General features: G+C 38.4%; 1 protein-coding gene and 1 long non-coding RNA gene across 2 annotated transcripts; one reads left to right on the plus strand and one right to left on the minus strand.

Moving 5' to 3' along the window:
• Nucleotides 1–4565: 4565 nt before the first annotated feature.
• sau (Golgi phosphoprotein 3 homolog sauron) lies at nucleotides 4566–26292 on the minus strand. The gene is made up of 5 exons (XM_067768375.1): nucleotides 25627–26292; nucleotides 6827–6954; nucleotides 5815–5933; nucleotides 5210–5385; nucleotides 4566–5153 (listed from the first exon to the last, which is right to left on the minus strand). Exons 1-5 carry the CDS (start codon nucleotides 25843–25845, stop codon nucleotides 4905–4907), a joined length of 891 nt encoding a protein of 296 aa, XP_067624476.1. The 5' UTR covers nucleotides 25846–26292; the 3' UTR covers nucleotides 4566–4904.
• On the plus strand, nucleotides 8081–18155 carry LOC137241119 (uncharacterized). Its single transcript, XR_010949915.1, has 3 exons — nucleotides 8081–8572; nucleotides 15785–15910; nucleotides 15974–18155. It is a non-coding gene; the product is annotated as an uncharacterized lncRNA (long non-coding RNA).
• Nucleotides 26293–27011: the final 719 nt, after the last annotated feature.

Below are 27011 nucleotides of genomic sequence, written 5' to 3' on the forward strand. Positions count from 1 at the left end.
TCTTGATCTCGATCTTGGTCGTAGTCTTAGTCTTGGTTTTGTACTCGGCCTTGATTTTGGTCTTGGTCTTCGTTTTGGACTTTATCTTTATGTTCACATATGTCTTCTTTTTTGAACCTTCGCATAAATGTCCATTTTCTGCACTTGTTCGCTATATTCTAGCGAACTCTTTGTAACACAAGACCCCAGAGTTGGTGCTTGTTGTACAGATTTTATCACTGTACATCGGTCTCTCCTCTTTAAAGTCTTTAACACAGGAACTGCAGAGAGGGAGTTACTGGAAAGGTTTCCTAGGCTCTCACTTGAGTTGGTTATGCGGTGGTGGTCTGTTGCCAATGTTAGAATCGGTCAACAGGCGAAAAAGTTAATAGAAAAAGTCGCTATTTTTATTATATGTATATGATTCTCTCAAGTGTATATTATTTGTTTAAATCATTTATTTTATACATACATACATTATTACTATTATATAATTTAGAGAACCAGGATTCATTACTTGCTAATTTTTTTCACCCAGTTAATGTCGAATTTGAGTTCAAAGACATAACTTCAATTGAATGTATGTATTAAGACTTGTGCACAAATGCTATATGCCTGTCCTGTAGAGTATGTATGGTATATTTATATTAGACTGGATCGATTTATTAACCGATATCGCGCCATTGATTTTTCGATAGCATTTGGGCTCAGGAAAAAAAGTTCCACTACGCATACCCAAAAAATTAATTTTCGAGCCTGCGAAAAAAAATTGGCGCAAGGGTGAATTTTTCGACCAAAACACTCCCCAAAACCCAAAAAATATTTGTTACCCTTTCGCTATTTTTTCGCAGGCTCTAAAATTCGATTTTTCGGTAGGATTTGGGCTCAGGAAAAAAAGTTCCACCACGCATACCCAAAAATAATTATCGCCAACATTTTTACAAGTCTTTTGAAAAAAAATATTTTTTGGGTTTTGTGGAGTGTTTTGGCCTAAAAATTGATCCTTTCGCCATTTTTTTCGCATGCTCGAAAATTATATTTTTGGGTATGCGTAGTGGAACTTTTTTCCCTGAGCCCAAATCCTATTGAAAAATCGATGGCGCGATATCGGTTAACTTTCGTCCATACAAATCGACCCACCCTAATATGTATATACACAATTGATACATATACATACATATTTATGTAGTATTTAGCTATTTTGAGTTGACAAGTATACTATTTGTGTTTGCATAAAAATAGTTTCATTATTTCTAGTTTTCGTTCAATTTTTTTTATTTTGTGAATAGTGTATAGATGTGTAAGTGTAATTACTTTTTTAAAGCTCAAAGTAGCTGGGTGGTTATTGCAACAACTTTACCGAGTGCAAATATGAAAGTGTTTTAATTTTACTTCTTTTCTTAAAAATTTGTTAGCCGCAGTTTTTGGGAGTCCACTTTGGAAAAATGCAATTTTCAACAACAATATTTAAGTTTTATTTATTTATTTATTTTTATGCATTACCATCGAAAAAAAAGTTTATTTTCATTTTATTACATAAAACGAAACCTGTTAAATAAGTGTACTTTGTTGTTTTTGTATTCTTTGACGCGTTTCGACGCTTACTGCGTTTCGGTGCAACGCGTCAAAGAATACAAAAACAACAAAGTACACTTATTAAAACGACCATAAAAGCTCTACCCAGCAAACCAAAAAGTTTCAAATTGGTCTAAATAAAAATAGTGAAACCTGTTTAAATTTGAAGTAAAATAAAATAACAATTAAAAAAATTTGTTTGAAGGTCAACATTTATGTTTTTTAGAATAAAAAATGCAAATTTCGAGATCGAAAAATAAAATGACAAAAATATTTAAAAATTTTAAATTTTGGGAAAGGTGAAATATAGAAAGTTTTTAACTTTGAAAAAAGTTATAATTTTGAAAAAGTTTTTAACTTAAAAATAGGTTCTCACTTCGAAAAAATTCAACTGCGAAAAAAGTATATACATAATTAACATTACCGTCATTATATGGAAAGTTAAATTTTTGTATTGCATAAAACGCGACCAAAACCATGGGCTTCAAATTAAAAATTAAATAATAACAAAAACAAAAACGTTTAGTTTAAAAGTCAGTTTACGTCTTAATAACACCCAAATTCAATTTTGAAAAAGAAAATATGACTTCGAAAAAATGTAAATTTGGAACAAATTCGAAAATGTATTTCTAGTTATGAAAATAATCGAATTTCGAATTAAACTTCCAAGTATCTAATTTCGAGTAAAATATTTATTTTGAAAAACATTTTTAATTTCGAATAATAAATGTTATTTCCAATTATGAAAAAAAAATCAAATTTCAAACAAAGTTTCCAAATATCTAATTTCGGAAAAAAATAATTTGGAAAGACCATATACATATGTATGTAATACTCCTATATTGCTACAAAAGGCTAGGTACATTCCCAAACATCAGAGTGCCGATATATTGCTGTTTAAACGTTTTTGTTTTTGTATTCAATAATCAAATGAACCTAAATTTACATTTTTTCTTGTCACACTTATGCTGCTACAATCACAAACATTTTATATGCTGTCTTGTTTTGATTTCGAATTCAAAACACATTGCGAGTATTTTCTATTAGCAATATAGGAGTATTACATATATGGGAAAAACAATTTTAATTGCGAAAAAAAATTACAATTTCGAAAAAAAAAATGGAATAAACCAACTGATTGTAACACCAAAAAAATAGCACTGTAATGAATTTCTGAACTACTGCATAATTTTTTCATTTGGAATAGTACGTACGCTTTTTATTCTGTATTGTAATTTCGGTGTGTATTAATTGCAAGGCTTCAATGTAAAATATTTGAAATGTTACACTGAAGGAAAAAGACTGGTAAAATCAACCGAAATACGGGTTAATTCAACCGAAATTTCTGTCAATTTTTATCCATCGCAACAAGATATTGAATCAACTGCGAACAAATCGTTGATTCGTAATTGACCGTTTTAGTAGTCATATTGCCATATAAATAAATAAATGTAAGGCGCGATAACCTCCGAAGAGATTTTAGGCCGAACTTCTCTTCCAATTTGCGTCGTGCTCCTTTTTGATTTTTCTTACAAATTGGCGGGACGGGACCTACTTATTTTATGCCGACTCCGAACGGCATCTGGAAGGCATCGAGTTTTCACTGAGAGCATTTCATGGCAGAAATACACTCGGAGTGCTTGCCGACACTGCCGAGGGGCGACCCCGCTTAGAAAATTTGTCTTCTAATTGAAAAAGCTTGTTTCTAAAATTATGATGTTGCTTTGCCCGGGGTGTGAACCCAGGGTCTTCGGTGTGGTAGGCGGAGCACGCTACCATCACACCACGGCGGCCGCCATATAAATACGTAAATATGTGAATACGTAAATATGTGAATACATAAATATGCATGCTTGCTACATATACATACATATGAATATAGAAATGAAAATAGTAGCCACAAAACTGATTCTCAATTCTTTCAGTTGCAGCTCAGCTCATTCTCAATTTCTTCTCTCGTACGTAGTTGCCACACTTGATTGTTTCGAACAAAACTTGTAATATAAATGTTTGACGTAACATTTTAAAAAGAGAACTAGTAAGTTATAGAAAAGTAAAGAATCAAATCGCTGGAAGGTAATTCACTACTGAAGTAACTTTACTACATGTAATTCGACAAGTTTAATTTTCGTAACACTTTAAGTTGAAACGATTCCAAAACAACTCAAACTTTTATTTTGTCGGAAACATCATTAAAAAAGAATGTTTTTTATTATCTTATTAGATTCGTTCGCGTGAGTGAAAATTCATAAAAACTTGAACCAAATGTTACTAACTTTGGAAAAATCCTATTCGTTCAAGCAAAACTTTTGCAACTAGAGGGCGCAATTTTGCATTTCGCTTGGACGAGAAGTTGCAAAATTGTACCCGATAAATTGGTGTCCCGGTATCTCATAATTTTTTGCACAGTAAATTCAAAAAAAGATTTTTTCGTTTTGTATTGATAACTGAAAAACTAGTTTTTTGTTGCTTTCCCATTTTGTGTGTTTTTTCGATTTGATGGTTTTCTTATTTTGGTGTTTTTTTTAACAAGTGGCACCATCGTCATAAGTACAAAGTAGAGAGCGCAGTGAGCGTAAAATTCTCTTTGAAATTTGCTCATGTACTGACAGTTGATCGCCGTTGAAATGATCTGTAAGATCAGTTGTGTTAACAGAAAAATCAGTTAGATTGATTAGGAATATGTCAATTTTACAAAATTTTGTTAACTTAAGACCGACAATATCTCTTCTGTTGAAATGACTAAACTAATTTGTTCGCTTGACAAAGAACTCAGTCGAATTAACCATAATTCGATCAATTTAACCGAATCTCCGTTAAGTCAAGAACAACAGAACCGATTTGTTGATTTTACTAGCACCATTTCTTTCAGTGTATTGAAGTGTTTGAACTTTATACTTATTTACTGCACATGTTATGTAGATTGAGTATATAATATTTTTTTTTGTCGTTCATACCTTAACAATATTTATAATATAATAAATTTGAAGTTATATATATATAATATAGTATTTATATTCATAATTAGATGCTTTTTTATTTGTTTTATTTTCATAACAATCTTAAATGATGCAAAAAAAAATATAGTGTCGTGAGACAAAAAAATTTATAAGAATAAAATATATCATATTTATAATATAAATTTACGTTCATAATTTTTTATATATGTATTAAAAAATTTCATTTATTTTTAGATGATTTCCAATTTATTTATTTATTTTTTTACTATAATTATTTTTTCCCCTCTTTTTCGAGGTTGTTTATACTACATATATAAATTGGCATTGGCAGATAATGCGCATTTGCTTTTTTATCATACAATTCCACTGAAAAACCTAAAACAGGATTTTTTATTTAGAGAAAGCCAAAAATACGGCCCAAAGTATTTCATTTGCGTTTGTTTTAGCCGCTTCCGCCTCAAAATCCAAGTCCAATAATTCTCTCACACGCTTCATGGCCAATTCGTAATCGTCATCATTTAGCGGCGCAAAAGCATTTTCAAGTACATCGCTAGCATGCGCCAAAAATATTAAAGCCAGTGTACGTTTGTCCATGCGTTGTGGATCGTTAATCCATTTGGAAAGCACAGCATCTTGTATCTGGAGAGAGTTGGAAAATTCCAATATTTGCTACGTAGATTACGAATTCAACTTACTTTTTTCACCAAACGGCACTTCACCACATTATCGCTTAGCGGGTGTGTTGTCATATCGAAAAGTAGAAAGTTTTGTTTCTCTGTTGTAAGGACACCCTTCTCAACCATATTCTTGGCCAATCGTTCACGTACATTTTTCAACTGATAACGTAATTTCAGAGGATTCCATGTTTCGCCTAAAGTGGTACACAAGGTGAGTAAAATTTATTATTTTCATTGCAGAAAAATATATAACTTTTAGAAAAATTCATATAGGTTATATAAAAAACGACGGAACTTCGAATTTTTGTTTGACCCGGTACATGTTCGATTTAATTCTTTTCGGTCACAAAAATGTTCTGTATTTCCCTACAACTGTATATCACACGGCTTTGTATAGAACCAAACAAATTTTCTGGAAGAGATTCATTTTGGAACTTAGCCTCCAAAATATATGTATGTGATTTCGATGTTCGTAATTGAACTTTTTTTCCATCATTATTTATTTTCAAATGACGATTTTGAAATTCGAAGCGTCGGTCCGATGTTTTAGTGGTAAACTTCGATAAACGAAAACTTAGCTTTTTTACTTATAGTTAAATTTGTGAAAGAAAAAATATATTTACCACTTAAATATTCAATCCAACTTTGGACAGTTTCTGGCGGATCTGTTTCTTTAATATGTTTGAGTGCTTCTTCAAGCAACACATCGCCAGTTGGTTGATCTGATTTTAAAATTAACTTTCTGTAATTGATATAAAATTGTTTTATTTTGTTGATTTGCCGACAGTATAGATTAATGATGTATATTGGAACGATTTTCCATCATCCCTTGTCAAATTTGGTTTCGAGACAAACCGGTTTCGGCATTGTGCCATTATCAGTGTCGATTTTCGTTCTGATCTGTTGTTTTCGTTTGTCCTGTATTTATAGTTCGTACGTGCATGACCAGGTATTGTCAAAATTGGTTCAGAGAACACATTAGAGATTACAACAAAAAAACACTAACTCCAAACTTTATACCAGAGTCTAACTTCGCGAAACACATGGTCGAAAATGAATACTCCCCAGCAAACATCAATAAAACAGCTAGGGTCCTTCACGTACAAGCAAAAGGCCGACGTCTCAACGTACTCGAAAACATGGAAATCTACAAACAGAAAACATTCGACAGTAGAATAATAAACGAACAGATAAACACAATTTCTGGCACAATATTCGACCCTTTAGAAATTGTTTATCAGATACAAAGTAATCACACAGGTACAACAGACAAACACACAACAACAAACAAACACAAAACGATTAACGCACCAAAACAACAAACCTACAAAGAAGGTCACACGACTAAAATTACGGACTTTTACCTGCCTCAGTCAGCCACACAAATCGATCAGTAAAAACCACATAACTAAATATACACAAGCATCAATTCTGACAATACCTGCTCATGTACCTACGAACTATAAATACAAACGACAACAACAGATCAGAACGAAAATCGACACTGATGATGGCACAACGCCGAAACCGGTTTGTCTCGAAACCAAATTTGACAAGGGATGATGGTAAATTGTTCCAAGATATAAAATTGTTTAATTAAATTTATTATAAAATTTTTTTTTTTAATTAACTGACCTTGAGCACAAACCACGCCGCCGCATACCCGTTTTCTCCATCATTACACGGCCGCGCAAACCAAGCTCAATAAGAATGCAACCACGTAAACCGCTTGATATGCAATCATTCCAAAAGGATGTGTAGCCCTTAGAATAAAGAAACGATATTTAATTAGGTACTATGTGTTCTAAGTGTTTATTTAACAGTCTGCTTATTGAACAATTCATACGGACTAAAAGTGCAATTACTTTTAAGAATTGTATGACCTACTCAGATGAATATAAAGGACTACAGGTTAGACAAGGTTGAGAGGACGTGCGTGGAAATTTCCCAATTCTCCACTTGGGAACATTTTTTTGTCCATTGTGAGTGAGAACATTCGTCCAACCAGACTTCTTCACTTTGTTCCTCTGATGAGCTTAAGTAAGAGTAAAAGATCCTCCACCTTCTCAAAATAAAAAAAAATAAAATAAATAAATAATCTTCCTCTTTTGCAGTCCTGGACAGCGGCAGATATAGTTATGAATCGACTCCTCCTCCTCCTTATACTGACAGCTCCTGCAGAGGGAGCTTGATGGTACTTTCGCTTGTTGGAGTATTGATGCAATAGCGCAATGATCTGTGATGACACCCGTAAGTAATATCACTGCAGATTTGTTTAGTTTGAGAAGGAAGCTAGCTCCTTTCCTATCCAAACATGGGCATAAGAACCTTGAGACCTAACATTCCAGAACCTTTCCTATCGATCTCCTTTATTTCAAGTTCGCTGCGCCACGGGACTCAGCAAAGGTGCCTTGTGGACGCTATTGTGGCTCGGCATCGCAGCACCATATCCGACGTTATCACGTAAGATTCTGATGCCTTTAAGGCGGTCTGGCTGTCGACAAAGATTGTTACATTGATGTGTGGAACCGTACTATCCTGGAGCAGTCTGGATTCTCTCTCTATGACATAGACCTACGCCTAGAAGACACAGCACGAGTGAGGAAGTCGGTACGATTGATTTACTTGCAGATGCCGTGAGTACATTCCAGCTCCAGTTCCCCTTTCTATTTTCTTTATGGCCGTGCCACTATCTAGGCCTTCCTCCCATTTCCCCCTTGAAGGATTCATTTTCTCTTACTGTCTAGCGTCTTCCAGCCGACAAGAGCTCCATACGTAAGTATCGGTCGGCTGTGGTGTACATGTAATAGATGATATTCGGTGACAGTCCCCAGTTCTTACCGAAATCGTGTTTGCAGGGGAGGAGATTGCTATAAGTTTAATCAAACATCTTATCCTTATAGTTTACAAAATTCTTAATATTTTAAGTTATAAGTTATCTTTTTAACTCAATAGTTAACCCGACATGGGGGGTTATTCTCAATACCGCATTAAATTTTTTAAATTTACTTTGCGTTAAAAAGATAGCGTGCCGTCCTGCAAATGGGCCTGGAGCTCTTATTGGTCGTTTGCCCTAATAGTAAATAATTTAAAAAAATTAAAGTGTCTAGCAAATGCCGGCACAAGACGGGAAAATTTGATTCATTCCAAGCCATTCCAACATAGCCTTAAAATAATTTACTGATTTATTAATATTTTTCTTCTTGCAGCACCAAATGAAGTCTAGAAATAAACAAAAGCGAAATTCTAAAAAGAAATGACGTATGATTCCATTAAGTAAATTGAAAGTGTTGTTTCGAAAGGAAACAATTTGCTGATAAGCAGCAAGAATTTACGATAAGGAGGTATACACATATGTTTGTATATAAAAAGGCATTTCATGTAAGTAGAAAGTTTCTACTAGAAACACATAAACAATTTTTACTTATTATAAAGGGGTCTAGGAAAGGCAAACTAGGTTCGCTAAAGAAATATAGAAAGACTAGGGTGATCAGCAACCAAGTAGCAATTCGAGTATTCAGAGACTGGTGTCAAAGTTATCTTCACCCAGATAAGACACTCAGGCGTAAGCCACCCTTAAATTAGTCACAAGCTTATCTATACTTTTTAATATATATTTTGAAAGCCTTTTTTTTCTGGACCGCAAAGCTCGGGAACGGTTGAACCGATTGAGATGAAATTTTGAGTGTAAATTTGGTAGTGGTTCGACATGGTTATAGGCTAAAAAACTGCAAAGATTTAGAAACGTTTTTGAGATATCGACCAAAATGTGGACCAGGGTAACCCTAAAATGTGTTCATACGATATGGGTATCAAACGTTAGGCATTGACGAGGATATTAATGCAAGGTAGTTTTAATTTTGTTACCTTAGTTGGTTTGGGAGATATTGAAAATGTGGACCAGGGTAACCTCAGAACGTTTATATACATATATTATGGCTATCAAAGAAAAGGTATTGACGGTTACATCTCTACAAAACCGTTTTTATTTGAATATTACTTATTTTTGGGGATATTAATCCAAATTTGAGAGTGAGGGTGAAGGTGAGGGTGGAGTAGAATGAGAACGGGAGTTAGGGGAAGCAGCAGAGGTGTAAGGAATCAAAAGCGCCAGGAAAGGAGATGATAAATCGTACACCTGCCTTTATTTACTTGCGATGGGGATTGCATTTTTTTTTTTTTTTTTTTTTTTTGCTGTCTAATCGTTATGTCATTGACTATAATGTCATTTTATTAGATGTTATTTAAAAAATATGAAATTAGTTTTAGACAATTCGTTACAATTTTCGGTTTGTTTGAAAGTTAATATTTGCGTATAAATATTTTTTTACTTTTGTGAAAGTTTATGTAGCGAATGTGTGTGCATTTGAAAAATAACTTAAAATAATTAAAATCAGTGAAAGTTAGTTTTCACGAATTGAAAAATGCCCAAAAAGCGAACGAGACTATCCCGGAAAACACCGCACAATACGTTAACGGCTGTTTCATATCGTGTAGAAGAACGGGTGCGGGCTTATTTGTTTTACAATAGATGCGCGTTTGATTACCATGCAAATATAGATTATCCTAATTCAAGATAGGAAGAATGAATGTAGTTTGTGTATATTGCGGTGCGAAAAAATGGAGTAGCGAGGCGCCAGATCTTTGTTGTGCGGGTGGTAAAGTTATTATTTCTAATCTTCAGGAGCCACTGGATCCGCTAAGTCCCTAATTCTTCGTAATCATCCATTATCAAAGCATTTTCTAAATAATGCAAGAAAGTACAATAGCTTATTTCAAATGACGCCTTTTGGTACACATGAGGTAAGAGAAGGCAATTTCATGCCGACATACACAATTCAAGGGCAGGATATACCTCATTGGATCATTATTGGCGGAACCGGATGTACTTGCTAAATACTTACAAATTTATTTTATTTATGAAGCTGACCAAACATCTATTCGCTCAAACATGAATACTTCGTTAAATGTGGAAGTTATTGAAATGCTTCAAAATTTATTGCACATGTATAATTCATTAATTTCAAGCTTTAAGTGCAATATAGAACGTATGTCCACGCCCGAGTCTGCGAATGCTTTTCGGTTAGTTATAAACGCGGACAAATTACCGGCTAATGATCGCAGAGGACGATATAATGCACCTTTAGTAAATGAAGTAGCCCTCCTTTTGATAGACAAAGACAAGGGACCTAGAGATATTGTATTGCACTGTCGCACAGGGCAACTCCATAAATTAGCGGTACCCGACAAATGATGTTCTGGGTCACCCTGGTCCACATTTTGGTCGATATCTCGAAAACGCCTTCATATATATGACTAGGGGCCACTCCCTTTTAAAACCCTCATTAACACCATTCATCTGATACCCATATCGTACAAACACATTCTAGAGTCACCCCTGGTCCACCTTTACGGAGATATCTCGAAAAGTCGTCCACCTATAGAACTAAGTCCCACTCCCTTTTAAAATACCCGTTAACACCTTTCATCTGATACCCACATCGTAAAAACACATTCTAGAGTCACCCCTGGTCCACCTTTATGGCGATATCTCGAAATGGCGTCCACCTATAGAACTAAGGCCCACTCCCTTTTAAAATACTCATTAACACCTTTCATTTGATACCCATATCGTACAAACGCATTCTAGAGTCACCCCTGGTCCACCTTTATGGCGATATCTCGAAAAGGCGTCCACCTATAGAACTAGGGCCCACTCCCTTTTAAAATACTCATTAAAACCTTTCATTTGATACCCATATCGTACAAACGAATTCTAGAGTCACCCCTGGTCCACCTTTATGGCGATATCTCTAAAAGGCGTCCACCTGTATAACTAGGGCCCATCCCTTTTAAAATACTCATTAACACCTTTCATTTGATACCCATATCGTACAAACACATTCTAGAGTCACCCCTGGTCCACCTTTATGGCGATATCTCGAAAAGGCGCCCACCTATAGAACTAAGGCCCACTCCCTTTTAAAATACTCATTAACACCTTTCATTTGATACCCATATCGTACAAACACATTCTAGAGTCACCCCTGGTCCACCTTTATGTCGATATCTCGAAAAGGCGCCCACCTATAGAACTAGGGCCCACCCCTTTTAAAATACTCATTAACACCTTTCATTTGATACCCATATCGTACAAACGCATTCTAGAGTCACCCCTGGTCCACCTTTATGGCGATATCTCGAAAAGGCGTCCACCTATAGAACTAGGGCCCACTCCCTTTTAAAATACTCATTAAAACCTTTCATTTGATACCCATATCGTACAAACGAATTCTAGAGTCACCCCTGGTCCACCTTTATGGCGATATCTCTAAAAGGCGTCCACCTGTATAACTAGGGCCCATCCCTTTTAAAATACTCATTAACACCTTTCATTTGATACCCATATCGTACAAACACATTCTAGAGTCACCCCTGGTCCACCTTTATGGCGATATCTCGAAATGGCGTCCACCTATAGAACTAAGGCCCACTCCCTTTTAAAATACTCATTAACACCTTTCATTTGATACCCATATCGTACAAACGCATTCTAGAGTCACCCCTGGTCCACCTTTATGGCGATATCTCGAAAAGGCGTCCACCTATAGAACTAGGGCCCACTCCCTTTTAAAATACTCATTAAAACCTTTCATTTGATACCCATATCGTACAAACGAATTCTAGAGTCACCCCTGGTCCACCTTTATGGCGATATCTCTAAAAGGCGTCCACCTGTATAACTAGGGCCCATCCCTTTTAAAATACTCATTAACACCTTTCATTTGATACCCATATCGTACAAACACATTCTAGAGTCACCCCTGGTCCACCTTTATGGCGATATCTCGAAAAGGCGCCCACCTATAGAACTAAGGCCCACTCCCTTTTAAAATACTCATTAACACCTTTCATTGGATACCCATATCGTACAAACACATTCTAGAGTCACCCCTGGTCCACCTTTATATATCTCGAAATGGCGTCCACCTATAGAACTAAGGTCCACTCCCTTTTAAAATACTCATTAACACCTTTCATTTGATACCCATATCGTACAAACGCATTCTAGAGTCACCCCTGGTCCACCTTTATGGCGATATCTCGAAAAGGCGTCCACCTATAGAACAAGGGCCCACTCCCTTTTAAAATACTCATTAAAACCTTTCATTTGATACCCATATCGTACAAACGAATTCTAGAGTCACCGCTGGTCCACCTTTATGGCGATATCTCTAAAAGGCGTCCACCTGTAGGACTAGGGCCCATCCCTTTTAAAATACTCATTAACACCTTTCATTTGATACCCATATCGTACAAACACATTCTAGAGTCACCCCTGGTCCACCTTTATGGCGATATCTCGAAAAGGCGCCCACCTATAGAACTAAGGCCCACTCCCTTTTAAAATACTCATTAACACCTTTCATTTGATACCCATATCGTACAAACACATTCTAGAGTCACCCCTGGTCCACCTTTATGGCGATATCTCGAAAAGGCGCCCACCTATAGAACTAGGGCCCACCCATTTTAAAATACTCATTAACACCTTTCATTTGATACTCATATCGTACAAACGCATTCTAGAGTCACCCCTGGTCCACCTTTATGGCGATATCTCGAAAAGGCGTCCGTCCACCTATACAACTAAGGCCCACTCCCTTTTAAAACCCTCATTAACACCTTTCATCTGATACTCATATCGTACAAACACATTCTAGAGTCACCCCTGGTCCACCTTTATGGCGATATCTCGAAAAGGCGCCCACCTATAGAACTAAGGCCCACTCCCTTTTAAAATACTCATTAACACCTTCCATTTGATACCTATATCGTACAAACACATTCTAGAGTCACCCCTGGTCCACCTTTATGGCGATACCTCGAAATGGCGTCCACCTATAGAACTAGGGCCCACTCCCTTTTAAAATACTCATTAACACCTTTCATTGGATACCCATATCGTACAAACACATTCTAGAGTCACCCCTGGGCCACCTTTATATATCTCGAAATGGCGTCCACCTATAGAACTAGGGCCCACTGCATTTTAAAATACTCATTAACACCTTTCATTTGATACCCATATCGTACAAACACATTCTAGAGTCACCCCTGGTCCACCTTTATGGCGATATCTCGAAAAGGCGCCCACCTATAGAACTAAGGCCCACTCCCTTTTAAAATACTCATTAACACCTTTCATTTGATACCCATATCGTACAAACAATTCTAGAGTCACCCCTGGTCCACCTTTATAGCGATATCTCGAAAAGGCGTCCACCTATAGAACTAAGGCCCACTCCCTTTTAAATAATCACTAACACCTTTCATTTACCCCTGGTCCACCTTTATGGCGATATCTCGAAAAGGTACCCACCTATAGAACTAAGGCCCACTCCCTTTTAAAATACTCATTAACACCATTCATTTCATACCCATATCGTACAAACACATTCTAGAGTCACCCCTGGTCCACCTTTATAGCGATATCTCGAAAAGGCGTCCACCTATAGAACTAAGGTCCACTCCCTTTTAAATAATCATTAACACCTTTCATTTGATACCCATATCGTACAAACGCATTCTATAGTCACTCCCCCTGGTCCACCTTTATGGCGATATCTCCAAAAGGCGTCCACCTATAGAACTATGGCCCACTCCCTTTTAAAATACTCTTTAATACCTTCCATTTGATACCCATGTCACACAAACACATTCCAGGGTTACCCTCATCACTCATTTTCCTACATGGTGATTTTCCTTATTTTGTCTCCAAAGCTCTCAGCTGAGTATGTAATGTTCGGTTACACCCGAACTTAGCCTCCCTTACTAGTTTTTTTTTTTTTTTTATTTTCCCATCCATGAGCGATATCCAACTTTTGTACACTTAGCAGTGCATTAAGAGAATGGGCAACGGGTGTACTTCTCGGAAGATAATGTACACCGAGTTCTGGAAAACCCCCGTAAAACTACGTTTATGACATTTTTTTAACTAGTGAATGCAGCTGTAAAAGTTTTAACAGGCTGCAGTAGGGCAGTAGATTCCTTGATGGATCCCAGGGCAAATGATTTAAAGCAAAAAAATGCTTTTGGACCGATTCCAGTTTTTCGCTGTGAATCTGATTACGCGGGTTCCAGATAATGGAAGCATATTCCAATATAGGTCTTACTAACGATAAAAAAAGATTTTAGTGACATAGGGGTTATTGAATTCCTTTGACTACTTTTTTACGAAAGCCAAAGTCCCTCTAGCCCTCTTCACACACGATTCGATATGTAATTTGAGGTCCAGTTTAGGGTCCATTATAACGCCAAGATCAGTAAAGTTTGTGACTTGCTTAATGATATAATCGCCTATCAAATACTGATGGGATTTAAAAGATTTCCTCGTAAAACACATAAACTTGCGCTTCGGTAGGTTTAGTGACATGACGTTCACATCACACCACTCAACTAGGTTATTCAGATCCAATTGGAGAAGTGCCATATCTTCAGGTGAGCGAATGGGCATAACTAGTTTGACATGATCAGCGTACATCAGCGGCATACAGCGCTTCAAAACATTTAGGAGGTCATTAATGAAGAGCAGGAACAACACTGGACCAATGTGACTGTCCTGGGGAACTCCAGAAGATACATTGATGAATTCAGACAAGCAATTGTTAAACACAACGGTTTGCTTTCTTTCGAAGAAACCCAAGAGAGAAGCAGTGATGGAAAACCCAATCGGTCGAGTTTTAGCAGGAGTATGGAATGGGAAATTTTATCAAACGCCTTACTGAAATCAGTGTAAATAACATCAACTTAGCAGTTCGTTATTATTGGATACAAGGGTTGTGAACTCCAGCAAGTTATACACAGTGTACTTACCCTTGCAAAAGCCATGTTGTGAAAGGTCCACTGCTGAAGAAACTGTAAAAGCGAGTTGCTTTGTGACAATTGATTCTAATAGTTTTGGAATAGCACAAAGTTTGGCTATTCCTCTATAGTTTGTAACACAAGATCTACTCCCACTTTTATAAAGTGTTATTATAAATGACTCTTTCCACTTGTTAGGGAATATCCCTTGCCTCAAAGAGGAATTAAATAAGCAGGTAAGGGGTTGACAAAGAAATTGAGCGCAAGTTCTTAGCACAACAGATGGTATTTCAGCAGGTACACTGGAGTAGGAAATTTTCAAACTTTCCAGATGCCTAAGTACCTCATCTGTATGAATATATGGGATTACCACTAAGTTAAGCGAAGGCAACATATATTGATAATCCACCAGAGGGGAGTCAGGGATAGTCGAATAATTATATATAAAAAAGTCAACAAACATATTAGCAATCTCAGAGTCATTACTAAAAATCTGATCGTTACACTTCATTACAGAAGGAAACCCTTTAATTTTTCTTTTGGAGTTGACGAAGGAATAAAATGATTTTGGATTGGAAGAGATCCGATGCTTGATCTTCCTCATATAATTCTTATAGCATCTTATCTGAAGCCTGTTATACTTAAGGCGCAAGATGGAATATGCAGCATAGTCACTATTAGAGCGAGATAATTTGAAACACTTGAAGAAGCGTATTTTTTCTTTTTTAGATAATTAAGTTCTCTAGAGCTCCAAGCAGTAGCTCAATGATGACTTCTGTGAAGACTTCCTTTCCAATGAACGCCGAAGGCGTAACGATCCCGATCTACAAATTTCTAAAGATTTAATAAATCAAGGTTTGAAAAAATTGTACGACTATTATGATAATGATTGAATAAGTAGTTAACATTTCTTTTAAGGTTGGATTCACAACGAGGACAAAGTAATAGACCTTTGCGAAAAAGATTTGTCCAGCTTTGGGTTGACTTCGCCAAATCGTGATATTCAATGACCGGAATGCTCTTTTGAGACAATCCTGAGGAGCCCATGTGACTTAAATTATTTAAATGACTACCTTCAAGCTAATATATCAAAATGGTTTCGGATCAGCAGCTGACATATGATAAAGTCGTTGACAGCATTGAAAACAAAAGAGGTCAAGCATTTTACTTAGATGCTGCTGGTGGTTGTGGAAAAACCTTTTTACTTAATCTTTTTCTCGCATATGCCAGATGTGAAGGTCACGTGGCGCTGGCTGTAGCATCATCGGGAATTGCAGCGACTCTTTTATCTCGTGGTCGAACAGCCCACTCCACTTTTAAATTACCTTTAAACTTGTCCCTCCAAGAAGAAAAGGTTTGTTCCATTCGAAAGAACGGGACACTGGCTAAAATAATGCAAGAGGCAATTCTTATAGTGTGGGATGAGTGTACAATGACTAACCCAGCACATACATTAAAAGACATAAGATCAAACGACAAACCCTTTGGTGGGATAACAATCCTTTTTGCATGGGATTTTCGTCAGACTTTGCCAGTAGTGGCGAAAGGAACTCGAGCTGATATTGTTAAATCGTGCTCCAAATCATCGTTACTATGGATTCACCTCGAAAAATTGTGTCTGCGAACAAACATGAGAGCGCATCTTAACGGAACTATAAGTGCATTTCCCCAGGATTTATTAGATATTGAAGATGGTAAAATGTTCACTGAGAACGGCTACTTTATAGTAGATTCAAAGCTTGGGAATGTGGTACATAACGTGAGTGAATTAATATCAGAAGTTTACCCAAATATTGAAGTGTTATCCAGCAAGCCATATACTTGGCTATGCGAACGGGCTATCATTTCACCAAGGAATAAGACTGTAGACGAAATAAATAACATAATTCTAGATAGAGTTTCTGGGGAAGTTAAAGAGAGTATATATCAAATGACACTGTTCTTAATAATGAAGATGCCGTACACTATCCAATTGAATTTTTAAATTCGCTTAATCCCTCTGGCATACCGCCCATAATTTGAAGTTAAAACACGATATTCCAATTATTTTGCTGCGTAACTTCAAGCCACCAACTCTATGCAATGGAACGAGATTACAAATAACACGAATACATAACAATATCCTCGAGGCAATGATCCTCACGGGTCCTGCGGCCGGAGATATATCGTTCATACCCCGCATAATATGCTTCCATTGTCTGGAACCCGCGTTATCAGATTCATGGCGAAAAATTGGAATCGGTCCAAACAAATCATTTGCCCTGCGATCCATCAAGGAATCTACCGCCCTACTGCAGCCGGTTAAAACTTTTACAGCTGCCTTCGCCACAGAGCCGTATGGATATGCTTGGCGTTTTATTTATGGTAAAACTATTAAGAGTCCATTTCTGCTTGGCGAGGTGATGATTAATGTCCCTTTTAGGCCCTCTCGCTATTTCCAACCGCTATATTTAATTACATGTAGATCGAATTTTCAAATGCATGAACCTCTTCGTTGTCTGTATCAAAATTTCAATAATCACTGCAATAATATTGATACTTGTGACAAACTTTACAGTATAAAAAAATATATACTCACTGCCTTGAACTCATAACTGCTTCAAAATTAACATGTTAGTTAAACTAAATCTGTTACCAGCTCCAGTTACTTTGGGCGGGGGCTTGGAATCACGTCCTTTCCAACCTCCCATGCATCGCAGCCCTACTCACTGTGTGTTAAATATACATCAGCTGCTCGAAAGCACGTCCATTTCAATAGTTACGTTGGGTGGGTGGCTTGGAATCACGTCCTTTCCAACCTGCCACACATCGCGGTCCTACTCAATCACCTCCATTCCGACAGCACTATTAATCAACTCCGTTGCTCGGCATCACAGTCCATCCCGACAACTGATTTAATAATATATATACATATTTTATAATATAATTTTGCTCACTATGTATGCTCCTGTAATTTATTCTGTAATCCGTAATTATATTTAGTCTGAATAATTGTAAAATTTGTAGACTAATCAATAAATAAATAAAAAGAATATCGAGAACTGGGAACCCTCAGAATCAAACTATATTGCTACCTTCAGATAATAAAACTAAAAATGTTCGGAAGTACTTTAAGTTATAGAATTAAATAAATTAAATAAATACCACATATATGTAGTTCAATATTTATTTGTCCGTTAGTTATTAAGCGTTGGTCAAGTTTTCGTTGAGTCTCAGAGTCGCTTTTTATCAGGGTCGCTTAGGTCAGAGTTGCAAACCCACATATATTTAGAGTAATTCTCTTTTCTAGTATCAATACCATATCTCACGTATAATTTGTTATTATTTTGTACAACAATAAACATCCGTTTTGCGAGCAACGTCGCACACGCCAAATGTCCCGTATTGGCCGGGACATCCCGTATTTTTCACAAATTTTAAAGTGCCCGCCGGGAAATGCAATACCCCGGCATTTTCACAATATCAAAATTAATAAATTATAATCTGCTACGAAACATGGCCATATTTGCAGCTTCGATTGTATTCAGCTCATTAGCATATTGCATGCAACTCTGTAAAGAAGAAAAATTCTTCCCTACTGTGATTCTGAATATTGTCAATGTTTGAGATTTCGCACACCTAAATATTCATTTTGCAAGGCAAGTGTTGTGTTTTAATAACGTTTAGAAAATGAATCCACAGAATATTGATTTCGCATTAAACACAGTAAACGTATTAATTTTTAGCCTGTTTCATAAAAATAGTTGTTATAAATAAATGAGTTTAAAAAGTTTAATTCTATTTAAAAATTATTTCGCCGAATTAGCAACCCATACAAATATATAAAAAATAAAAAATGTAAGGCGCGATAATCTCCGAAGAGATCTAAGGCCGAGCTTCTCTTCCAATTTGCGTCGTGCTCCTCTTGATTTTCCCTACAAATTGGCCGGACGGGACCTACATGTTTTATGCCGCCTCCGAACGGCATCTGCAAGGCAGATGAGTTTTCACTGAGAGCTTTTCATGGCAGAAATACACCCGGAGCGCTTGCCAAACACTGCCGAGGGCGACCCCGCTTAGAAAAATTTTCTTCTAATTTAAAAACCTTATTTCTAAAATTTTGATGTTGCTTTGCCCGGGGTGCGAACCCAGGGCATACGGTGTGGTAGGCGGAGCATGCTACCATCACACCACGGTGGCCGCAGCAAATAGAAATATATAGGTGTTCTTATTTTTCAAATGTCCCGGAAAATTTGTAAAAAATTCCGGGAATTTGGCTCACATTTGAGGTTTATACCGTGAACCCGAAATTAAAATCTGGCAACCCTAGCTGCTAGTTAAAAAATATTTTAAATTTTGTTTTCACATTTAAAAATTATGTTTAATTTACTAAATTCTTTTGAAAAAAATACATAGCTCAGAGCGGATAATATTTGTCAATTCGTGATATCTCTCGTTTATTTGAGAAAATAAAGTTATCGCAGTTTAAAAATGTCAACAGACGGCAGAAACATTAGATTATCCCAATTGTTCTTACGTTTTGAAGCACCCTAATAATGATTAATCAAATATATATTTATAAGCATTGTAAATATATTTCCTTACACTTTCTTATCATTTGAATACAAGCACTGCATATTTTCGTCAAAGTAATTAATTTTCTCCACCTAAAAAAAGTTCAATCAAAAATCAGAGCTCCCTAATAACTCACAGCCACTTAAAAGGATGGCATTATGATTTTCATTGAAAGAGAAATAAATTAAATGTCAGCCAATAACTGTAAAACTTTTAGCGCATTAATGGTACTTTTGATAGCGAGACTCTCCGAGGGTTTTGGAGAGTGTTATGGATGTTGATGATGTTTTGCCGTATATTTTTAACCGGTCCGTTCCGGTACATAGCATCATTAAGGTACTAGCCCGACCATCTTGTGAGTCGCATAAAAGTATCAAAAAATACTCAAGTATCATCATAGTTTCATTAAATAATGGGCTTTCCTATCTGCTTTCTCTTAGCCGTCTAGTGCTTAGTGGAGAAGAGCTCAAAAAGTGTTTGAGAGCTGTTTAATTATTCCCTGTTTTTGATTTTGTAGCGATAAGGATACTCCCCGAAGGCCTTGGGTAGTGTTATCGATCTTGATGGTCCTTTGCCGGATGCAGATCCGGTACGTTCCGGTAACAAGCACCATTAAGGTGCCAGCCCGACCATCTCGGGAATGATTTGGTATGACTACAAGAAACATTCTAGGCCATACCGCCCTCCCACCCCCTAGATCCATAAGGAGCTTTGGGTTGCCAGATCTTCGGATGTTAAAGAAACAGGATTCGCCGCGTATAGGTGAGGTTGAAAATTAGGTTGGAGTAGCTATATATTGCGCTGGCAACCCCTAGAATCAATTTGGTATTTTAGTCGCCTTTTGCGACAGGCATATCTGCCGCGGGTACATTCTAAGCCCCCTAACCCGCTGGGCCGAGCATCAGCACCTGCCCGTCTTCTCCCCCCCCCCCCCCCCCCCCTTTTCCGGCAGCAATTGTGTAGGTCAGGGAAACAGACTCTTAGTCCCTACCTCTCTTTGCACCGTTTGCCAGCACAGAATACATATGTTTGCGACATCCACCCAATGCAGCTCCTGCATGGACGGTGCCACTTTCCTAGATGTTCTGGTCTCCGCGACGGCAACCCCTCGACGGGTTTCATTGCGCCATGTTGCCAGGCCGCGTACCCAAATACACCGGGTACCCCAATGCTTACCCAACAACGTCCAGTCCAAGGCCACAACAGCAGTTGCGTCCTAGCCTTCCACAACCCAGGCGTAGTCACCCGTCACTTACTCCCAGAGTGGCCACGTCTCCCCCTATGCACTTCAGAATTCTGCAGTTAAACTGTAATGGATTAACTGGGAAGATCGCGGAGATATTCGATTTCATGAAGCGGCACAACATCCGCATTCCTGCGATTCAAGAGACTAAACTCACAGCAAGATCTGCACTGCAGACCTGTTCTGGGTATAATGTCCACAGAAAAGATCGCGAGAGCGGAAATGGAGGCGGTCTCGCGTTTATCATACACCACTCTGTGCAATATCATATATTTGATCCCGGCATCGACCGCAGGGACAGTGTCTTAGAACGTCAAGGCTTATCTGTCCGGTCAGGCGATGCAAACCTAGAAATCATCAACATCTACATCCCTCCTGCCACCTGTTGCCCCAGTGGATACCGCCCTAATATCAGCGCCTTACTCACTGGAAACAATCGCATTATCTTAGGCGATTTCAATGCCCATCACGATCTATGGCATTCAGACTTGCGGGCGGACAGTAGGGGTGAGATGTTGGCGGATCAAATAGAAGAAACGACGTTCTGCACAATAAACGGAGACGCCCCCATACGTATGGTAGGAAGCTGTCACAGTTCGCCGGATATCTCAATCGTGAGCGCAGAACTCGTAAACTGTGTCAACCGGCAGCCGATGGTAACATTGGCATCCGCCGACTTCATCGTCACCGAAAAACGCACTTTCATAAACTTCAAAAAAGGAGAGTGGGAAGAATATAAATCTTTTACAGACAACCGATTTGCTGCCCTCCCTATCCCGACTGATGCCCGCCAAGGGGAGCGTGCCTTCCGTAAGGTCATTGAATCCGCCTCGGCACGTTTCATTCCCGCCGGGAGAATTCCCGAAATCCGGCCCCACTTCCCGGCGGAGGCCGCAAACTTAGCGAGAGAACGTGACCTTATAAGACAGCTTGATCCAGGCGACCCCCAAATAAGGGATATAAACGCATCAGATTGCTTGTGGATGAACACAAGCGGGCGAAATGGGAGGAGCACCTAAGAGGTTGTAACCTCTCTACCGGTGTGAGTAAACTTTGGTCCACCGTAAAGTCCCTATCGAATCCGACTAAGCACAAAGACAAAGTTTCCATCACCTTTGGCGACAAAGTGCTGTCGGATGCGAACAAATGCTCGAGCACTTTCTGCCGACAATATATAATGCATCCTACGGTCGACAAAGATAGACGGAGAGCCAATAGACACGCACATAAACACAAATTCAGCGCGTCACCAATCACCATCACCGCTAAAGAGGTTGAGGACGCCATTGGTCGCGCTAAACCATCCAAAGCAGTGGGCCCAGACAACATAGCCATGCCGATGCTTAAAAGCCTAGGGAAAAAGGGTTTCAAATATTTAGCACATGTCTTCAACCTGTCTCTTTCCACTTTGTCATACACGAAAAATGGAAAATGGCCAAGGTGGTCCCGCTACTAAAGCCTGGGAAACCAGCTAACATAGGAGAGTCGTATCGCCCGATATCTCTCCTATCGCCAGTAGCAAAGACGCTTGAAGCCATTTTACTCCCCTACTTCAAAGCAGCTAGCCTGTTACAGCATGGCTTCAGAAAACTCCATAGCACCACCACCGCGCTAAATGCCATCAGCACCCAGATAAATTGCGGTTTAAAACAAAACCCCCACCCTAGAACAGTACTCGTACGCTAGACCTATCAAAAGCTTTTGATACGGTCAACCATGGCACGTTACTGCAAGACCTGGAAGGGTCTACCCTTCCCCCATGTCTTAAAAGGTGGACCGCAAATTATATGGGTGGTCGGCAGGCATCGGTGCAATTTAGAAATGAAACATCAAAACCAAGAAGAATTAAACAAGGGGTGCCACAGGGTGGTGTCCTATCCCCACTTTGTTTATTTTCTACATATCTAAGCCACCTTGGCCACCAGAAGGAGTTAATATCGTTTCCTAAGCCGATGTCTGCACAATAATGGCACAGACCCAGGCCCAGAGATCGATGAGCTTTGCAATAGAATAAACGGCTACCTCCCCGATCTCTCCAGTTGTTTCGCCTCGCGAAACCTGGCATTATCACCGAATAAATCTTCCGCGACCTTATTTACAACATGGACGTCCCAAATGTCAACCATTTTGAACATCCACGTCAATGGCACTACGCTACCGACTGTCCTACACTCCAAAATCTTGGGTGTGACGTTTGATCAGGATCTACATTTTGGTGAGCACGCAGCCGCAATTGTTCCGAAAATCCAGAGCCGTAATAAAATCGTCAAATCCCTTGCTGGCAGTAATTGGGAAAAGACAAAGATACGCTAATTACCACATACAAAGCAATTAGCCAGCCGATTGCGTGCTACGCGTCCCCTATATGGCCGCCAAGCCTAAAAATTACCCACTGGAAGAAGCTACAGGCCTGCCAAAATACTGCTCTCAGAATCGCCACGGGCTGTCTTCTTATGTCCGAAGAACACCATCTACATAATGAGACGAGAATACTCCCCATCAGGGAGAGAAATGAGATGCTAACCAAACAGTTCCTGTTGAATACCCAGAAACCTGATCATCCCAACAGACATCTGATTGATGAGCCAACACCGCCCAGGGGCTTAAGGAGTCATCTCCGTAAGCATTTTGAGGAAATACGGCACCTGAGAGCTCAGCCGTATGAAGCAAAAAAAAAAACTTGCGGTAGAGGAACGCATACTCCCCAGGGAAACGCGAGTCACTCTAGCTCAACTTCGTTTTGGATACTGTAACAAGTTAAACTCTTACCTATCCAGAATCAACCCCGACATACAAAATGTATGCCCCGCTTGCAATGTGTCCCCACATCACACCCACCATCTCTTTAATTGTAAAGTGGAACCAACGCCTCTAACACCCCTTTCATTATGGTCCGTCCCTGTTGAAACAGCAAGTTTCCTCAGACTCCCGTTAGAGGATATTGATGACAATTTGTGATCGGTCGCAGCTGTTAGGTGGGGCGAAGCACTGCTACAACAACAACAAAAACAACGCACCACTACACTATGTATATCATAGTAGGGGGTAGTGCATTGAAGCTGAATATATTTTCACCATCATTACCCGTGTCCGTTATACGATCCGATATCGAATTAAATTTTTCCTAATAGCAATAGCACTGAAATGGTGATTAGGATTACATTAGCACGTGCTTATTATATTTATAATTAATCATTTTTATGAAATGTTTGACAAATTCGTATTTATCATTTGAGTGAAATTGGTTTTTTCATCCGCGATCGTATAACACGATAGGGCCTACCTTTTAAATTTAAGTGAACAATATTTCAGCTTTACTACCTCTACAGCTGAGTGAGGCTGATATTTTTTGCATTACCACTCAACTCTGAGTGAAGGCTGGTGCAGTAATGCACTACTCACATCTATGATGTCCCAGCGCCCCAGCGGGTTAGGGGATCAGAATATACCCGCGGGCGATATGCCTGTCGTAAGAGGCGACTAAAATACCAGATTCAAGGGGTTGTGTAACGCAACCCTTCAGATTGCCAGCGCAATATATAGCTTCTCCGAACCCAATTGTCAACCTCGCCTATCCGCGGCGAATCCTGTTTCACTAACAGACGAGGCTCTGGTGACCACAAGCTCCTCATGGAACTTGGGGGTGGGGAGGGGGGAATGGCCTGAAGGTTTAATGTGGCCACATAAATCGTTCCCGAGATGGTCGGGCTAGCACCTTAATGGTGCTGTGGTCCGGAGCGTACTGGATCTTTATCCGGCAAAGGATCATCACATCGATAACACTCCCCAAAGCCTTCGGGGAGCAACCTTATCGCTACAACAACAACAACAACATGATGTCCCAGCGAGTTAGGGGCTTAGAACATACCCGCGGCAGGTATAAGCGAGTATCGTACCGAACCTATATCCGGCAAAGGATATATATCAACATCGATAACACTCCCCATAACCTTCGTATAGGCAGATTACAGAAGTTTTTCAAAAATGCATTTGTTACTGTTATTGTTATAGTCGCACTTCCCGAATTTATTGATTTACAAAGCATAAAGACTCGCGGATGATATTAGCGGGTCGGCCGCGCTATGCCGTCTTGAGGAATTCGGAAGCTTTGTTGCATTTGGAGTCAAGAACGACCACTACTTCCTCGTTTCCCTTCTCTGGATCAAATGCATTCAATTAAAACGTCACGTAAGCACGTCTTGATTATATTAAACAGCTAAAGTTAACTAAAAGTGTTATGTGTGACCGCCGTAGTGACTCCAAATGGGGTAAAAAAAAAAATGAAAAAAATAGATAAACAAGTTATCCAAATTATTTACAAAGAAAAGCTGTGTCGATATTGAATGTTAGCACAACTCACAGCAATGGGCTATACTAACAAAAACATATACCTATATATGCTATAAAAGCAAACATAAGTAATAGGCGAAACAAACCACAAAACTTTGTCATTGCCATCATATTTGAGCATGATGAATCTATGTGCATAGATAAAAGCAAACTTGAAATCCCAGAACGCTACTCAACATGTACATACATATGCATCTATAACACATGATAGCTCAATCTCGTTCCTCAACTAACGCCAGCCAAAAAGCGACATCATACGGCTGATGATAACGCTGCTGCAGCAATTGGCGAAGTAAAATCGCATTAAAACAATATCTAAGTAGTTGGCACACTTACTTTTAAATACTAATACAAGTATTGGCACTAAATGGGGTAGGGCATTACATGGAAATGCGCTTACATATGCCGTCAACTTTACACTTACCTCTTTGTCTTTTAATCCCAATAGCAATACTTCTTCCATGAGTGTTAGACGTGTTTGTTTAGAGTCACCATCATCGATATTATCCTCTTGATCTTTATTACTATTATTCAAATCGCTATCATCTTCTGGTGTATTTGCATTAAGACCGGAGGCACCAGCTTCTGCGCCATTGTCCCTTGTTTTTACAGCGCGTCTCACTAAACCCTCACTGCGATTCATTTTGTTTTACACAATTAAAATTCGTCAACACGCAGACACAATTCTATGTAGTGAAAAACTTGCAATTCTACTATTTTTACACCGTTTTAGATAACTTTTTACATAGAAATATATGCATGTAAATTTTATTTAGTAAATATTCGAAATTAATTTGTGAAATGGCTTTCCGTTCCCCAATCAGTTGGGTTTTGCACTTTTCTTTGTTGTTGTTGTTAATGTTCCATCCGTTTTTGTAATGCTTTTTAAGCAGTCATTTAACTGCTTGAAATTGAATTATTTTCTTTATTTTTAAATGTTCAGTTTTTCAAAAAGCACGTCAATTTTTTTGCTTTGGCAAAACACTTTTTTTAATAGTTTTACAAGTTTTTTCGCGTAATTACTAAAGCAATGCAGGAAAATATATTTTTTTTTCCTCCACTTTTTAAATGACATTTCCAGTCCACGACAAAGAATTTTTTGACAGCAAGTAGTGCCAATAAATAAAGTGTAGAACTCCTACGCTGACTGGAAATTTATGACGGCGACGTTAGTTGCGTTCCAATGACACGTGATCCAGATACCGATTAAAATTTAACGTTCAAATGCAAGAGCGACGCTGTCAAAGAAGATAAATATATAAGAGACGTCAGTTTGGAAAAAGTAGCGAAAGGCAACGTGAAAGAAAACTAAACCGAAACAAAAGAAAAATAGGTATTAAACGTTGTTTGCATCTCCTTCCCTGCAAAAACGCTCCACGTCATTTTACTAGTCATTTTACGGTCATTGTGACTTTCTGCAGCGGTTATATTCATAGTCATTTTTGCATGGCGTGATTAGGTTTTGTGACGAAATTTTCCGTTTCGTTCCTATTAATGTGATAGTGCATTCCGCTCCCACTTATAGGATGTGAGCATAGCACTGTGCTGCTCACACACGTCACAATGCTCGTCAAATGGCGGTCATTTTTCCGTCATTTAACTCTACGTTTTCGAGCCATTTGACAATCAATTTTACTGCGGTTTTACCATTTATATAACCGCCATATAACGTGAATTTTACCTGCAGATTTACTTTACCTGGAGCAGCCATATGAATAAAATATGAACCAACAAAATTTAATTTTCAATATTTATTATTTTCAATATTATTATATATGTACATGAAATTGGAACTTATATTAATACAGT

This window comes from Eurosta solidaginis, chromosome 2 (genome assembly GCF_040869045.1).
Source record: "Eurosta solidaginis isolate ZX-2024a chromosome 2, ASM4086904v1, whole genome shotgun sequence".
NCBI classification, from domain to species: domain Eukaryota; kingdom Metazoa; phylum Arthropoda; class Insecta; order Diptera; family Tephritidae; genus Eurosta; species Eurosta solidaginis.